Below are 19,237 nucleotides of genomic sequence, written 5' to 3'. Positions count from 1 at the left end.
GCCTGCAAAGCTTGATAACATTGTCCAACCTCCCCACATTGAACTCTGGTGGGCTTTGTTTGAGCAGATTAACTTTGATATGATATCAGACAATCCATTAACCCAGATTACAGAGCTGCAATCCAAAAAGTATCCAATGAAAACCACGACAATGACACTATAAAAACTAGAAAATCTAATATCACAGCAATGTGTTGGTTTAAGGGAAAATATGCCTCAACTCTATCATGGCCAATCAATAATTGAAGTGGCACAAACAAAGCCAGCAGACCTTCAAGGCAGATGGTCTGTTTGTTTTTTTCAATTACTCCTCTTCCACCAATGCAAACATAAGTGTTAGCCAGAAACCATGCCTACACAAATAATTCTCCGAAGAAATTGAATTTTATTTTCTCATTATGGTTCAGGCTCACACACCTCTCCGCGGTAGATATTAAGGTTGTATATTCTGAGCACCCATTACAAGCCACCCCTGACATTATTAGCTTTGCACAGTGGAGGAAATGATAAGTTATCTGGGCCTCAGATAGAACTGATAACTCAGGTGAATTAGTTTGTTCCTCTGTGGCAGATTTACACAAATGAAAGTCAATGAACAGAAAGACAAGAGGCTTGATAGAATCTGGCAATAAAATATCAATTTCACTTCCCTCCATGTTTACATGCACATTCCTGCCTGCTGATAATGTACTATCACTGATGTCCAGTCGAATCTGATTACAACGGCTTTAACAGCATATACGTTTAGGAATTTTTCTATGGAATAAAATGCTACATTAAAAAACAGTTTAAGCATGTGTAATTTTCAGATGTTCATAATAATACTATGACAGTAAAGGGAACATTCATTATCTCGAAGGCTGCATTATTAAAGCGTGAGCGACCACAGTTACTACAAGGTTTATTGTCAGCCACAGATTCAAATGTCTTGCCAACAGATTTAAGACGTCTAACCCTTATTACACTACATTGGTATTTATGGTGAATAACGCTGTTGCTCCTACTTGTTTCTTTTGATTTTTTATCATGACTGTGTGTGTAGAAGATGCAGCTTTTGAAGAATAGAACAGAATGTGAACTAGATCCTGATCAATCAAGTGATAATCTCATCACACAGTTTATGTAATTCAGCACTGACATGCTATTAACAATACAATACTAACAAACTAACACAGAAATCTAACATAATGCTGTAAGTCTTGTATTCCATTGCTAAACCATCCTACCTGCAGCAGAAATATGAACATACCATTATCAAGTCTATTGTCGATGGTTCAGGAGTTTTACACAAATGTTTGGGCAAATTTGATATTTAATTTAATTTTAACATATAGGGGCTTTTTGCCTTTACATAGAGCAGTAGATATAGACAGGAAAGCAGGGAGAAGAATGGGGAGAGACCTGCAGCAAAGGGTTGTGAGCAGGAGTTGAACCCACGACCGCTGCGTCGGGGAACTATAGCCCCTGGTCATGAGTCGCCCGCTCAGCTAGGTGAGCTATAGGGATGCCCTGGCAAATTTGATATTTAGCTGATTTTTAAAAAATTTTAAGATTTGTTCCATCCATCCATTCATCCATCCATTATCTATACACCGCTTAATCTTCACTAGGGTCGCGGGGAGACTGGAGTCTATCCCAGCCGACTTAGGGTGAAGGCAGGGGACACACTGGACAGGTCACCAGTCTATCACAGGGCTACACTTAGAGACAGACAACCAAGCACACTCACATTCACACCTACGGACAATTTAGAATCACCAATTAACCTCAATATGTTTTTTTACTGTGTGGGAGGAAGCCGGAGAACCCGGAGAGAACCCACGCTGCACGGGGAGAACATGCAGACTCCACGCAGAAAGATCCCACCGGGACGCGAACCAGTGACTTTCTTGCAGTGAGGCAACAGTGCCACCAACTGCGCCACCTTGCAGCCCTAAATTTGCTTCATGAATTCAAAAATGGAAATAAAAAAAGTCTGACTACCCCGTAACACTGCCTAATAAACCCCTCCACTGGCAAACACCGCACCTTGCAAATACTGTTTATTTCCAGGTGAGAGTTTATGTAGTTTAGATTCTCGACTGTTAACCCACTCTTCTTTGCAGATCACTTCAAGATCTGAGATAAACATGCAACAAGTTTAACAAATACCAAAATATTTTCAATAATGTTGAAGTTGAAGGGATTGTGAGGGCCAGGCCAACAACTTCAACCTGTTTCTGGGTTGACATCTGTTTTGGGTTGTTCTACTGTTATGGCTTTAATGTTGTGTTTAGTGGAATCCATTCTTCTGTCTGTCCGTGCAGTATTTCTTATGCCACTGGCTGTCACACAAACCCCAAAGCAGAATGTTTCCATCATGCCTAACAAAAGGCAAGATGTTCACCAAATGCTGCCCCTTTTTTTCACTAAAAACATTGTTTGTGTGATTGTTTCCAAAGAGTCCGAGCTCCTGTTCACATCACTTGTTTCTAGCTCAGCAGCAATTTATTTTTTCTTTTTCAGAAATAAGTTATTTAAGTTCATGAATTTAAAGTTACAATGGTTTTTAATGTGTGGTTGCTGCAGGGTTGCTGCCCAAACTTTTTTGGGCTCTTTGTTGAAAGTATTTCTGTCTAGAGTGTGCTCTCACAACCCATTCTGGAAAATAATTGCTTTTCCACAAAGTCTTAAGTCTGAAATAGGACAAAGCTTGACAGGTTGAAGTTAGAGGACACTTACTGGCTGATGAAATGGCTGAAACTTCTGCACCACTGCTCTGGATTTCGTAATGTGGGCGAGGGATTTCTGAAACAAAATCACAACAAACAAAACTCAGCAAATATATGAGGAAAAGAGACTTCATTAAAAGCATTCACACTACATGGCCATTGTTGTAAATTGGACAGACTTTGAGTATGTCTCCTGAGCTATTTGACAAATGATAGCTGGCAGACAGACTGTGACCATCAGACTCCTGTGAGAGTTTTTGGTCCGAGGACAAGCTGGTCGGGGTCCAGGTCTGTGGCAGCCACAGAAAAAGTGACAAATGATAACTGCTCCTCCACTGTCTGGCAGCAAGCATCTGCCATTGGGAGCCAAAAGTTATGGGAGCTAGTTATACCTCTGTCAGCAGCATTTACGGAGGCCATCTATAATGAGGCTAACACTTTTCAAGTGCGCACGATGACAGGAGGCAGGTCTGTATGAGGAGCCAAGGCTGGACAGGGCCTGAGTACAGTCATCTTCACAAGGAGCTGTCAGTCTGACAGCTGGAGGCTGAGCCTTTTGTCACTGTCAGGCAAACAGTGACACACCTGGCATTTATTAACTGTGTTAATTAGTTCACACGTGTTGTTCTGCAAAGCCTCTGACAAGTAGAAGAGGAAATCTCAAGAGTAAAGGGGGAAATGTGAAATTAAAAATGGAAACGGTTTTATTTTGTTTGTGACAAACCAGCAGCAGATGCAGCTTCAAAACAGCTACACATTTAACCTTTTTTTTTTTTTTAGATACAAGGGGGGATGTTAGGGTACAAAATCTGTCATTTTCTGCAGTACTAAGTTAGTCAAGTCTTTGATAAGAATTCAGACAGGCAATCCTTTCCAAAGTGCAGATCAAAGCCAGTAACTGACTGCCTCAATGCAACCTCTAATATGAGCCTGAAGACACGTTCTCGCCTTGATGTTGTACCATACTGCTTATACATTACAAAGTCAATATAGCAGCACACTGCTGATAACACTGTCAAGTGCGTACATTGTGCTTAGCAAATTCAGACCGTTTTTTTTTTTCTTTCAGTATTTGTGAGAGTGCTGGCTCATATTGTAAACACAAATGGCTTATTCAAATTTAGGTCCAGGCAGAGCGTGTACTGTCAGGCATTCCTCACTGTGGATTGAGGCGAAATCAGAGAGGTGTCAACAGCTCCTGACAGCTGTAACTAAGCCATGAAAAAAGACAAAAATCAAGTCAATGCAGTGTTTGAATATGATTTTTGATATGCAGAATTTGCCATTTCCCCACTTCCCACATGATGTAAAAAAATATTTTTATTTAAGAAATTCTTCAGATTAAGTAGAACTTAATTCAACATTGTCACTTAAAGCTCGTCTCTGGTCAATAATTAAACCCATAAAAACTCATCTTTGTTTATCAAAGTTACATGTTTAGAAATTCTGTTCTGTTTTCCATGAAAATAATCACTTTCTATGTTAAAATGGCTTGGCTGTAACTTCACACCGTCGCCAATGTTAGAAAGTGCGTATCAGAGAAGTCTTTACCCCCAACACCACGCAACCCTTGGTGCAGCTCGAGCACACCAGCTCACCTACAACTCTGATAAAATACGGTAAAATACTCTACATTACACAATGAAAAGTTGTAAAACTGGAGTAATTTAGCGACATGTTCAAACAAGAAACTGATTCTGAAGACAAAGTAGAACACAGAAGGCTCCACCCTGCAAGCTGACAGGGTTTGTCTGTATGAAACCTTCGCTGTCTGAATCATCAGTACTTTGCATTTTCAAAGGAGAAATGCTCAACCATGACACTGACTGCTTCTATCACTCATGATATGCTTAAGTATGCAAAAAAATAAAACATCATATGGACAGAAGAACATGGGGGGAAAAAAGTAGATTTTCACCAGTTGGGGTCTTTAAGAATTGTTTAAAACCTCTCTACTTAGCTCTGTATCTTAGCTCACATGAAACAAGCACTGTGAGGACAGCATATCAATATAATCATCATCATTATAGCAACATAAATCAGGTATTTTGCCAGACAAAATGCAGCCTGTTGGCCGTTCAGCAAACCTTATTTGTGCAGTTTGGAAATGCTGCACTGTTGAAATAAGCATCAACCAAAACAGCATTTAAGATTTATAACGACTAGAACAAGATTGATGTATTTTCTTGCTTTATAGACAGATAGTATAGGACATTGGCTTCTTGAAGCAGAAACACATTGGCTTTTATATAAGCTTACCAGAAAATGAGCACGAGGGCCCAAAATAAAGACTTACTCAGTGAATGGACCACACACTTAAAATTTCAGCTCATCCATCACCGCAGCCACAGCTCCAGCACATCTTTGAGCATACATGCATGAACACGGAGAACTACTGCAACATTTATCATGTCCTTGGCGGCTACATTGCAGTCCAGGACACCACAGAGAGCAGTAAGATAACTGCATCAAAAGGTAGAGATATTAAAGCCTTTACTCATGATCGGGAAGTCATTGAACCAGCCAAAGATCTCCCATCAGGGGTCAAGACTGCATCAGTGTCTGATAATGGGAAATCTGGGACATTAAGGTTTACGGTTACTTCTCTCTGTCCAAATAGAGTTTTTTTGTTTTTTGTTCATAAAATGCTAATGTAGAAAATCGAGATGATCTGACGTCTTTTAAATGACCACTGGTTTTTACAGTAACAATGAGGAATTTGATGAAAGAAACACTGGTGGGGTGTGCAGTTTCCAAATCAGCATTATTTCTGGCATTCTTCTGTGACAGAAAATCTGACAGGTTTTCAATTGTGATCATTCAGGAGTGAAATGTTTCATTTTTGTTGGTGGTTAAAGGATTTTGAGCCAAGCCAGCAGCATGGATTTAGAGATGTCAGTCTGTCTAATTTTGTCCACACAGAAATATCTGAAAAACTATGGGATGGATTGCCATGACATTTAGTACACATATCCATCCATAGAGCCTAGATGATGTATTGTACTGACTTTGGTGATCTCCTGACCTTTCCACTTGTGCCGCCATGAGAATGACATTTATAGTTTTACTGTCTTAACACCCCCTCCCCGTAGCAGAAACCCTCATTCACGTCTTCATTACATCACGCATTGACGACTGTAATAGCATTCTGGTACCACCACCAACCTCCTCAATAGACTGCAGTACATCCAAAACTCTGCCACCCGCCTCCTCACCCACACCCATTCCTGAGACCACATCACCCCTGTCCTTCAAAACCTTCACTGGCTTCCCATCCCATCCCGCATTAAATTCAAAATCCTCCTACTCACCCATAAAGCCCTCCATAACCAGGCCCCCTCTTACCTCAAAGATATGCTCCACCCCTACATGTACCCTCCGCTCCGCTAATGCCAACCTCCTAATCGTTCCCAGGACCAAGCACTGAACCTGGGGGGATAGGTCCTTCTCTGTCGCCGCCCCCACCCTCTGGAACTCTCTCCCACAACACATCCGTGACACCACAGACCCAGTAATTTTAAAATCCATACTAAAAACTCACCTGTTTCGCTCTGCTGTTCTCACTTCAACCTTGATATTGATATCTTGTGTTGTTTCTATCTGCTTGCTTGTATATCTTGTTGTCTACTTTTGCATTAGTTGCTTTTATTGTTCTTTTATCCTGTAAAGCGTGTTTGAGTTTTTGAATAGCGCTACACAAATAAAATGAATTATTGTTATTATTATTATTACTATTAACTACTGGATGAACTATCATGACATCTTGTAATAACTTTGTTAAGCCTCTGCATTTTGATACAGCTCTAGTGTCAGACAACAATTTCTTTAAGACTTTGGCTCATGTCTGACCTGAAAAAACAATGGAATTTCTTCCAGCCTCAGGTCTGCTTTCTTTTTCCTGCTAATCAGCAAATGTTCCCATTTTGATAACACTCTAAGATGATGAACATGCTAAACTTCACTGCAACGTTTAGCATGTCAGCACACTGACAGCATTCAGCTCAAAGCCTAAATATAGCCTCAGAGCTGCGAACATGTCTGGATACTCTTGTTGATGAATAAACAACTTTTGAGCATATTTTTTCCAAGATGTAAAAATGCATGTTAATGTGTGAGTTTAACATAGCATGCAATCACTTTCAAACGCCACACTTGACTTTTCACCTCTTGAAAGACTTCATTCTGTGCCACAAATGCCAGGAACTGTGTTATATCCCTCTCTCGGCTGTTATGCTCCACAGACTATAACTCTGTTTTTTTTTTTTTTTCCACGAGAGCTGTCTCTCAGCGGCACACTAGTCTGGAATTCTCTCGCTCAACCTCATGATTTCATTAGCCTTTGTTGCCTGTGACAAGCTATCATTTACTTCACCTTCTATCTTGCTTGTTCTGGTCTGTGCTCAGACAGATACACGTACTGTTTAATATGTGGCTGATATTGACAGGGATCTGGACGAATAAACACAACCTTGGGCGTCTTTGCCAGCTGCCTCCAACCTGTACGACACATTTTACATACGTTTTTCTTTGACTTTACATGAACACTGTGAGGATGTACGCCGGCTCAAACAATTAACCTTTCCGCATATTAAATATCAGAAACCATCTTTGACTTGAGTGTCTGTAATTAATTTTGCAGCTGATGATTTTACAACTTTGCCCTCTGACATGCTCCATTACCTTCATTCATGGTCACCATGAACATCACACATCTGTCACATACGATGTAACACGCTCAGGTACTTTTAATCATAACAAAGAGCACATGATAGTGGGAAACACGTCAAAACACCTAGGATTCAATATTCAAATTTAAAAAAAACAATTATCTACCTGAAATTTGAACAAGTGTGTGTGAATAGACGGTATATAACAACTCATCTGATATTTCTGAAGCACAAATAGACCCACCAAGGTGACCCTATTTCATCAGGCTCATCAGCGTCCCCTCTGACAGGTATCAGAGCTTCTCTTATCATTTATAGCCTGATGGGACGGGAATCATTTCCACACGTGCAGTTTTCCCACAACCAAAACAGTGACATAATGGTTATCTGTGTTAATAGCACTGGGTGTTTATTTGACCCTCCCCTGGATCCATTACATCCTCAGCTTGACTACAGACTGTCCAGCAAAAGCCTGTAACATGACCTACAACTGGCTGTATTTGTCTTGCATTTTACTATCTCCATGTGTTTTATGGAGGAACAATGGTAAAGTACACGATACAGATATGATTGACTACATGACAGTGAAACCTTTAGCCTGGAAACACATTACTGTGTGCAACTGTAAAATATCTGAATGATGAAAATGCTTATTGCATGTTTTAGTGCTTACATCAGTTTCATAAAACATGCACAACCCAAGGACAATACTTCAGAAAAGGCTCCTCTGGTAATGGTTTGTGACGTAATAAATAGGGAAAAATAAATAAAAAGTCTAGAACTCCACAATCATCAAAACCTGTGAATATGAATCTTTCTGATTTCACCATGAATCACTCTCATTGCCACTAAAGACACAAGGGTGAAACACATTTCCTTATTCAGAAAGTAATTCATACAGGAGTCATGTATGCGTTTCTCTGTGATTTTGTCTGTCGTGCTGCAGTGACGGAGAAAATATATTTAAGATAAATGACATGCTAACAGAATCATTTCATGGTTCAACACATTCAGAGTGATTTATATCTCAAAGGCTAAACCTTTAAAGTTCCAATTCACACCAAAAGGCCAAAATATATGTTTTGATTGGAGCAGAAAAGGAGGAATGTCACTTAATGATGCATGTCCAATTCTACCAGCATCCCAGTTATCTCCAAAGTCAAAGAGTCAAAGAAATCTGAAGTAGTGAAATAGAATTGGACACTGACAAGACAAATGCATATGCCCCCTCTTATTATGGTAGCAGTTGGATAAGGAATCATGGCTACAACTTGACAAAAGCCACTCATCCAGTACCAGATTGCTTTTTAACATTTTTTCCCAAAACACAATCCCAAAGCAGCATTTACTCATTTGAAGAAAAAAAAAAAAAACAAAAGGGGAGGGGGGAATGTGTTATTATGTGAACGCCTGAGAAATTTTACCAAGCCATCCTTCTATCAGTCATCCTTTCTTTTATAATTATTTTACATTCTGGCTAAAATTTGGTGCTGATGAAATGCTGCGTTAGCGCCCATAATTCCTGCTACACAAGGCATGCTCCTCTGTCTTGGCAGGGAGGAGATAATATTGTGACGGGGAGGAGGTGACAGCCTCATCTCAATGTGAATGGAGCTAATCACCAATGCAAATTGCAATCAGAAGGGCATATCTCTACCTAACTGAGAGATAATTGCACGATTGTGCTGATAACAAAAGGTCAACCGCGTGTAGCCACAAAGCTCTCAAATGATCATCAGACACACACTGTTTCCAGCAGTGAATATTTTTACAGATTGAATCACTGCATTAATTTTAAGGCCAAACACTACTAGGTTTTTTGATGATGGAGATTTTATACACTGATTATTCAGCAGATGCTGCCTTTCAGATAGCAACGATGAAAATGCAATGCTAACAAAACACATGGATCAAACCATAACAATCCAGTTAGCTTTTTTTATTTCTTAAATTTCAATTTAAAATAAAATAAAAAAAATTCAACCATCAGGAAAACCACTGTCATTTTTCCTTTTACCACTTCTAACATCAAATTCACTTCATCATTGTCCTACTGACAGATGGGAAGGCAGTATTTGAGTGTCTCTGCGTGGGCTGCTTCCAGTTGTGTGGTAGGAGCGCCCTCTACTGGACTCACCGTGGGATCTTGAAGAGGGCTTTAACTGGATGCATCTCGGCCAGCGGGGGATCTCCATCTGCCAGCTCGATGGCTGTGATGCCAAGAGACCACACATCACAGCGAGCGTCATACGAGTAGTCATACTGCTGTTCACAGGCTATGACCTGGCAACAGAACACAAAGGGGACCATCTGAACAGCTTATTTAGACTGTCACTGAGTCATAAAATTCACTTTTCCTGAAGCATGTGGGGAAGTCTACCACTGAGGTGAGATTAATTTACTTTTTAACAACAGAAATACAGCATTTACCAAAACACTGTGTCAAATTCTTGACAAAAAAAGCACTTCATCAGAGAAACAAACTAATTAAAATTATCTGGGACCTATTACACAGTTCCAGCACTCTTTCTTATTTTTTATCCTGGGACTCCACTATGGTAGCTCTGCATGATGGGCAGTTAAAAAAAAAATAAAAAATCCATATGTATCTAATGGTGCCTGGTACATTGGCCCTCAGCAGAGTCTCTGTCGAAAACAGGAAATATTAGCTCTGGGCTCTTTAACATCCTGATTGGTCAGCCTCTGGAAGCCTGCTGAGGGACAGGACGTGGTGCAGTGTGGAAGCTCCCAAAGCAAACTGTAAACCTACTAACTATCATAATTTCTCATGCTTGATTAGAAATGTCAGCTTGTCTAATCCATCTGAACATGTTCAATCTGATCCAGAATATGAGAGTGATATAAAGATTATAGCAGGAGGTCCCTGTATGGTAAATATTGTGCTCATTACCAGCCTTTAGTATGACATTATGTATTTCATCTTTCAGTCATGAGCTGCATATGAACTATTATCTACATTCACTGCAGTAACTGGTGCATGTGTGTGAAATGCGCTACACTGCCAACTTAGGTGGAAAATGTTTGTAATGTAAATAGTAAAATGTGACTCAGTTCTCCCCATATGACTGTCTAGTATGTCCCAGCACAGTCGATTATTTGTATGCTGCAGTACATACAATGCCTGCAATACTACTCAAGTACAGTGTTTAGCATGAATGTGTACATACAGTTATCAATAAGACTGTAGTTTGACTTCTGTGAGTGCTGAGCCTGGATCAAATGACTGTATAAATATGATCAGCTTGTCACAAAAGTGGGAAAAAAAACTATTGGAAACCAAGTGCTCAGAACCATCTGAAGGCCAAGGTTTTATCTCACAAGGATTACTTTTTAAACCTTTACTATAACCATCTACACTTCACATATATGGCAAAACATAAGGAAAAGCATAATATTTCCCCTTTAAAGAGAATATTGTTAAAAAGGATCATGAAGCGGAACATTCATTCTTTGTTATCACACTCTTACTTACTGCCAAAAGTCTGGCAGACTTACAGCCAAGTATATTTATGGCTCATTTAAACACTGAGAGGTAGGTCAGTTCAGTGGCTGTTGGTACGAGCTTCTCTTTTCCACAGTCAATAATTATAACTGACACTACATTTTACAGCTGAGTTTATTCTTATTTGCCCCTGAGGTCCCTGCCTACGAGCCCAATCACCGCACCTCATTTCTGCCAAAGAGCAAGCTGAGGGGCCGCGGACTCCCAGCTATTAACCTTGAGTCGACCTCAAGAGCGGCACCCGTGGAGGGAAATAGGAGGGGAATACACAATGACACATAGGAGAGAGAGTCCCGCTGAAATAACTGAGGCACTTGCATTCTTTCTCTTCGTGTAACAAATAAATCACACTTTGATTTTAAATACATGCGCATGTTTTAGTGCTGTGTTATTAGTAATGAACCTTAAATTCTGACCTCAGGAGCCATCCAAAAAGGCGTCCCGACTGATGTGTTCCTCCGCAATCGTGCACTGGTCAGTTGAGCTGAAACACCTACAGAAAATATAAATAAAATTCAGTCCCTACTTAAAGTAATTAAGATTTTTTTTTATCTTACTGCGGTATGTTTATCAGTGTGAATTTCCAAAGAATAAAAGTGGGATTTATAGCAGGCACTAAATGTTTGAATTAATCAATAAATCCTGGCATATAATTTAGTGTGGCAACCTGCCAAGCAGTAATAATAATGGGCTATAATCATTTCAAATTATGTAGGACAGATTTTTATCAGCGTGAGTCCACTTCATCTCCATGACACAGAGGACATAAACATGCCTGGGGGTGACTCAAAGTCATTTGCCATAGCAGCTTTCTTTTAATATGCAAAGGATCAAATAATGCAATTTAAATGAGCAATAATAGCCTTGGGTTAAGGCTACGGTCCATGAAATAAAAAGATGTTATGGTGAGCAAGGGACTAAAGTGTGGAGCACATTAAATGATTTATCCTGCGCTTGTGTTTGCCTTCACAAACAACGTTACAGGAATCTGATCTGACACTTCCCAAATATCAGTCACAGAAGAAAAACAGCTGATTTATCTCACAAAGCATTTCAGAGAAAGAACTGGAATTGTTGAACAGCCTCTTTCAAAGACCATTACCAAAGTCAACCAGTTTGACTCCTCCCTCAGTTGTCAGGAGGATGTTGTTGCCTTTGACGTCACGATGGATAATCCGGTTGTTGTGCAAATGCTGGAGACCCTTTTAAGTTAGAGAACAGAAAATACAAGGTGGTTTGTGTGAATCACGGTCACAGTATTAGTCATTAATCATTTGTAAAAAAAAAATAAAAAATTATAATAATATGCATTAAAAGTTGAGCAATACAAACTATATAAAAGAACTCCCACAGCTGTTCAGAAGCAGAGACATTCATAACTGCCTGCCACACCTCCCCGGCAGAAAATAAATCCTCAGCACGCTCTCTGCATGTTTGCATCCCACCTCCTCCCCACCATTAGCAGCTTTGCAGAGGGCCGTCTTACCAAGAGGGCACTGTATAAGATGTATGAGATAACGGGCTCCTGCAGACGCTGGCCGCGCATGAGCAGGCTTTTGATGAGTTCTGTGACAGAGCCGCCGTTGCACAGCTGGGAAGGAGACAGAGAAACTCCAGTGACTCGTCCATCACTCACCACTCTAGATTATGATTCATGGAGAGAGCTTGGCCAAACACACAAGCCACAGGAAGCAAAGCAGCATCACATAGCAGCATGACAGCATCAACATTGGTGCCATGGCAAACTGAGGCCTACTTCTATAATACTTAGATAATAAATAAAAAGGGTTTCAGAGTACTAGACTTTTTAGGGTCGCACACACAAAAAGGCAGCACTCAGACGAGAGTGACAAGCAAGAATTCAAGATAACGTGAACTCTCATGTAGACAAACACAGTTTACTTTCAGAGTTTCTCACCAAAACAAAATTATCTGTCAGAATTATATTTTGAAGCCTGTTTTGTTTAGATCCACATACATCAATGAGCATTTTGTCTCTTTCCTGTCATTTGTTGCCACATTTTTTTGACTTCTTGGCATATTTTCAATGGACATCAAATAACACTCCTTTAGACATGAAGGAACCTTACAGATAATCATTTTTAAATGTTGCTGTTTTGGTGATTACAGTTGCAAGGAGTAACTGATCAAAAGAATTGTCAATTTAATAATTTAGTATTTTTATCATTTGATTGAGAACAGGGCTGCAAGGTGGCGCAGTTGGTAGCACTGTTGCCTCGCAGCAAGAAGGTCGCCAGTTCGCGTCCCAGTGGGGGCACCGGGATCTTTCTGCGTAAAGTTTGCATGTTCTCCCCGTGCAGTGTGGGTTCTCTACAGGTTTTCTGGCTTCCTCCCACACAGTCCAAAAACATGTTGAGGTTAATTGGTGATTCTAAATTGTCCGTAGGTGTGAATATGAGTGTACTTGGTTGTCTGTCTCTAAGTGTGGCCCTGTGATAGACTGGTGACCTGTCCAGGGTGTCCCCTGCCTTCACACTAAGTCGGCTGGGATAGACTCCAGCCTCCCACGACCCTAGTGAGGATTAAGCGGTGTATAGATAATGGATGGATGGACTTATTTGCTTTATGCTTACAGTTAGCTTTGTCAAACAGGAGGTCCTGTGCCTCTGTGAACAACCATATATATCATTTTTTATCTGTTATGTACGGTGTGCAGCTGGGGTCAGTTTGAGACCAACTATATTTTCTTCATACATGCCTCCACTCCTGGAACATTATTTAAAACATACTATCTCTTTTCCTTTTCATGCTGATGACACACAGATGTACCTGTCAGAGCTTTCGAGCCTGGTGTGCTGAATTGTTTTAACAACTGCCTTTGTAACATCAAATACTGGCTGCCAAAAGGTTTCTTTAGATTAACTCAGAAAAAAACAGAGATGCTCGTTCTTGGGTTGCAGCACGTGGCAAAACTGATTCTGAAATCAGGTGGTTCCCTTTTGGATAATGTCAAGCCTGTTGCAAAGATGGCTTGGTTTGACAAGTTTTGAGGTGAACAACGTAAAGCTTGTGAGACACACTTTTATCAAGTTAGGCCAATTTGTGTTTTTATGATGATTATGATGATTTTATGACTTGTCTGCTATACATTGGTGCCTTGAAAATCAGTTTCGTAACTGGTATAAACTTGTTCTAACAAAGCAAATAAGTGTATTACCCAAAATGTCCTATTACAAATTTTAGCAAAACACCAAACTACCAGTGCTAACAAAACATTAAAATGTATTATTCTATATACGGTGTGCTGGACAAGGTTGTTTGGTAAATCAGAAACAATCTAAGTGTTCTCCAGCACCTGTACAATGCAAATAAGACATTATGAAGAACTCACCTCAAGTACCAGCCAGAGTTGTCCCCCGGATAAGTTGTCTGACTTATAAAACATGCCATAAAACTTCACCACATTAGGATGGTTGGACAGGGACCTCAAAATGTTGTATTCTGCCTCAATCTCCTCATCCACATCCTTTAAAGAGCAACAGCAAACAAAACACATTTAAACACAACATTGTAAGAGATGAACCAATATAGTGACACGTAATAAAATATATATTTATGTTTCAATATTTCAGGTTGTCGTTCATAAACCAGGTAACAGGTTAACTATAATCATAGCCAAAAGATAGGGTTATAAACTCAGTAACAAAAGGAAGGCATGGGTCGGCGTGCTGAACTATTTTGGGGAGCGGTTTTCTATCAAAGTAATCTCAGAGGGAGGGAAGATCAACAGTCAGAGCAGCTGAATTTCTCTTCCTGGATGTCTGAGTGATAGTGTCAGCAGTCTAATCAGGGAGAGGGATAGGAAAGGAGGCAGCTTCATCTTCATGGCCATCAGGGGAGCATCATGGTGGATAGCGCTGCCAGGATGGGGATTGTTCCACTGACACAATCACAGGCACGCCTCAGACCAAGTCTTACTTCCACAATATGCTGCCAATGCAGAGTCTATAGTGTCCTTATCACACAGACAAATGAACAGACATACAGGGAGGATGCAGCCAATGCAGGAGCTACACTTTCTGGTAAGAGTGCGTTAGACTTAACATGACGGGAAATAAATGAAAAGGGGAGACATTTATATGTATCACGGGAGCAAGTACAAGTATAGCTGCATCAAAATGGAGAGGAGAAACAAAAGGTACTGGCAACTTACTCTGTTTGTATGGCTCGAATGCTGAGACAAGTCACATAGTTATAAAGAAAAACACAATGGGTTTAGTCTCTGCTTTTTTTTTCTGTTACAGTATTATGAGTTCTTACACTCATGAGAAAACTGTCAAAAATGAATGGTTGTGGGCGCTCAACACTGACAACATAAACTTACAAAGGGGAGCCGTAATGTCAGATCAGTGTTTGAATCATATAATTTAGCAAGAAAACAGGAGTCTTGCAACTGTCCATCAAGCTACCAGCCAAATCCACTACGCATAGACTACTATATACTTTTTTTTTTTCATTTAACCTTAGTATCTACAGGGTAAGCTAGAAAAGCAGTGACAAAGAGCAACACAGAGACCAGAAACCAATAAAACAAGCTACAGTCTATTTTAAAGCAGTTAGAGAGCAGTTTTGATATTACAGAGAGATGAAAAGTGTTTTGAATTTCAGGTAGGTGTCACCCAACATCTTCCTCTTGCTTGTTCTTAAATCAGTAGCACGTCGAGCTAATTTTACACATGCAGCTACAAAACAACATAATGTGACAATAATGCTCCTTAACTTAAATCAGTGGCTTTCAACCCACGGATCAGGACCCTCTAAAGGGTCACGAGGTTAGAGTTCAGTTGAGACAGAATTAGAAAGACAGTAAAACAGAAAACAAGACTTGAAGAGTCTTCAGCCATGCAAGTAACTCTGTAAGGCTGTACTTAGGCAGAGCAGTTCTCTGAGGTGAATAGAATCGTTACCATGCTGCCTGTATTATTGGTAACAGGGTTTGCAGGTATGGAGTGCAAGCACATTAAAGCCAATGAGTCTATGTTACCTTATTTGACAGAAATCTATGCATTTTCCAGTTATTTCTGACTATTTGATAAACAAAAATGTCTATTGTGCTTGAGCAAGTGAAACCCTATTTATTAAAACTGGTTTATTTCTGTTTATCAGCCCTCTGAACCTAAAGCAGTTTCTGGGTGTTTTTTTTGCTCCTGTCAGACTTTATTTACTGTTGGCTAATTTTTCACTGCAGTATGAAGTCCTGCACTTAAAAACAGCACGACCACAGCTAGACAGCACATTTTTCTAAGTGTCCACAGATGTTACCAATAGTATAAAAAATGATGATTCTAGTAACGCTAGATGCTTTACTATTTACATATTTAATTTGTTTGAATACTTGTCACCTATTTGCACTGTGTAAACTCAGCCAGCAGTTCAGCCAGAAAGTCACAAAATGTTTGTGATTTGACTGTTTCTTGCAGCCCAGTCAGTCCTGGCATAACAGTTGCACCAAGGAAGGCGGAATTTTTGGTTTCTACATAATCTGGCTAATGTAGATGGTTTATTTCAGACATTTTTTTTTTCATGGAATATGTACAATATAATGATTTTACTTAAATTTCACAATTTTAAGCTATGGTCAAGTTTCCCAACTGAGCATCGAGTCCCAGAGTAGTTCAAGGAGAGTCAGAAGGCTGAAAATCTGTCAGTTTCAGATCCTGATAAATATGAGAATTTGGGCTTTATTTTTTTAAACACATGCATTTAAGGTGCTAGAAACCAAATAAGGTGGGGCCTACTGAGTTAATGAATGTCACAATAGATTATATAAACTAGTAGGACTTTGTCAAATGAAGTCCGAGCTGTTTCTGCAACACCAATAAAATTAGCTCTTCTCCAGCCACCATTAGGTTAGTCCAAACTGCCTAAACAGCTGAGTGAAAGAGGAACCTTATACAGATCAAGTGTTAGTACTTAGCACACCAGCATTTTTATTTCTGCACATAAATCAGTCTGCCTTATCTGCCCTAACAGACACTTTATGTGGACGCTAATGGTTTTTATATCAGCCAGGCAACAAAAATAGAGAGCATAACATGGAGTAGCAATGGTGCTTTTGAAGAAGCCACAGTAAAAGTGCTTTTATCTGACTTACATTTATAGGGTCCAGCACTTTCACTGCTGCCTGACTCCCGTCCTTCTTGTTGGTCACTCTGTAGACTTTGCCATACGTTCCTTTACCAATGGTCTCCACTATGTCCCAGTTACCTGATGGATCGCCCAGGTTCTCCAGACCAATCATGCTGGACTTGTAGGGGTAGAGTCCATACAGTGACCTCCTGGAGGACAAACAATGCCAAATCAACAATGCTGAAGCCACAGATCATTCCCAAGTGTAAAAAAAAACAACAATCCTTTTCCCAAATACTGTTGCTGTGTCTGTAAAATTTAAAGAAAAGAAATGTCTAATACTTAATGCTTGGTCTAGTCCCACAACACTTTAGTCAGACTTCAAGACAGAAAAACACATCGTCTCCCATCTACCATCACAGATAAGCAAGCAATTAAAATGTATAAACTGTGCACTGTGTTGTACAGCACACAGAGAAGTACATTTGTTCCCCAGGGCTTTTCCGTTCAGTTCAGCGTAACAACTATATTCACCAGGGGAGCCACTTAACGGGTTTAAGGCAGAAAAAAATCAAAGCGAAAACAAAGTCGACAGCTCCAGGTGGAGATGACAACACTCTACTTACATGGCAAGTGTTATTTTCTTCTGAGTCATCAGGGCTGAGAAAAATTACAACTAAAGAGTCTCTAGTGATCATAATATAACAACACCAGTAGCAACAGCAATTGCTTCCTCAAGAGGACGGGCAACAAGTGGCATTTCACTCAGTCACTGAATTAGCTCTCCACGGGGACCTTGTCACTAAGAAGTCCAATCTTCTAAAGATCAATTGAATTGGATTGGTCAGAGATTAACTTGAGAAGCGCTGTCCAGAATGAACTGTGAACTGGCCGCCACACCTCCAAACAAGCATAAAATGAGTGTTTTATAAAGTGATTTGCATGTTTTCAGCTTATGACACAGTTATAATGACTAATGATCAACAGGGATAGAAGAGCCTAACATAAATCCTCCTCACAGTTAACATGGGATATCTCTGTGACAAAACACAACATATAAAACCAATGATGCAAAGCATTAAGTGTCAAAATAGCTAAAGCAAAATAACATGATGGATTAGGAAATGAGGCTGCCCCTGTTGGGACACATGCATCCTATTATTAGAAAATGAAAGATCTCTCAGACAAACATGATGGAGAGAGATGTTTGTGTACAATCGCACAACTGCTCATGTCGCCATAAACGTGGTATGAATCACAGACGTTGTGTGACCCTGTGAGAGGGAAGGGGAAGTCATTTTTTTTGGGAGATCGGCAAATTGATGTGAAAAACATTGAATGATGTTTAACCCTGAGGACAGACTTATGAATTATTGTGCATGCAGTGTGAGCAGTGGCATGTGGGTGGATATCAAGATGGATATAGCACTGTTCCATGGAGACGCTCAAATGTGCAGCACAGAGATACAACTGATATCCTTCACTGTGTCCTTCAAGGATGTGACAGCAGTTAAAGTGCTCTCTGTAATTGTGCGTTTTTATGTCATATATTTAACAACAAATATACCAAATCACCTGCATACAAGGTCCGGTTTATCTTCACTCTAATAATCCATCACTGACTGTTGTGAAGTTAATCGCCCATCTTAGACCGCCTGTGAATAATGCAGCGCACATGCTTTATAAGTCAACAAGATTCAAACCTGTTCACTTGACATTTACTACTGTTGCTCTGTTTTGCAACATGCGTCTAACACTCTGCGTTGAACACAGTCACCTGTTGCCAAGACACCTTCACAAACGTTTGTAAAAGGCAGCTCATATTTCTCGACAGCAGCTTTTGGTCTCCAGCGACCAGCAGCAGCAACAGATATCTTCTCTACAATATCAACAATATTGCATACTTTTAGTCAAATGTGTCGCTGCAGACCATATGAGGGCATTTACTGCTAAAGACATTATACTAGCCAATGTGTTCTTGTATTGTCTGTTACTGAACTCTTTATGAAAGACCTTAAAAAAAGACAAGCTTAAAAAAAAAAGAGGCAGTACAACTACAACCACACTTAAACACCAGAACAGTTAGACATTACTTCAGGTTACCACAGCACAAATAACTTCTTCTACTTTGACTATCAATCTAATAATTAAAAAAAAGACTTCTTAGCAACAATCTGCAACTTACAACCATCACAAAAGCAACTCACATTATCATACTTCACTGATCTGCACTTAGTTACGATTCA

General features: G+C 39.9%; 1 protein-coding gene across 1 annotated transcript in view; it reads right to left on the bottom strand.

Moving 5' to 3' along the window:
* myo3b (myosin IIIB) overlaps window positions 1-17,646 on the bottom strand; it is a 57,954-nt gene extending 40,308 nt beyond the window's left edge. Inside the window, exons 1-9 of the mRNA XM_008278695.1 lie at window positions 17,618-17,646; window positions 17,017-17,200; window positions 15,076-15,096; window positions 14,254-14,388; window positions 12,388-12,492; window positions 12,004-12,103; window positions 11,318-11,394; window positions 9,516-9,661; window positions 2,722-2,787 (exon numbers count right to left, since the gene is read on the bottom strand). Of these exons, the coding sequence (XP_008276917.1) occupies window positions 2,722-2,787; window positions 9,516-9,661; window positions 11,318-11,394; window positions 12,004-12,103; window positions 12,388-12,492; window positions 14,254-14,388; window positions 15,076-15,096; window positions 17,017-17,200; window positions 17,618-17,646 (863 nt within the window). The remainder of the gene's footprint in view (window positions 1-2,721; window positions 2,788-9,515; window positions 9,662-11,317; window positions 11,395-12,003; window positions 12,104-12,387; window positions 12,493-14,253; window positions 14,389-15,075; window positions 15,097-17,016; window positions 17,201-17,617) is intronic.
* Between the last annotated feature and the right edge of the window lie 1,591 nt (window positions 17,647-19,237).

This window comes from Stegastes partitus, unplaced genomic scaffold (assembly GCF_000690725.1).
Source record: "Stegastes partitus isolate 25-593 unplaced genomic scaffold, Stegastes_partitus-1.0.2 Scaffold130, whole genome shotgun sequence".
Classification (NCBI taxonomy): Eukaryota; Metazoa; Chordata; class Actinopteri; family Pomacentridae; genus Stegastes; species Stegastes partitus.
This window is presented reverse-complemented; position numbering and strand designations above follow the sequence as displayed.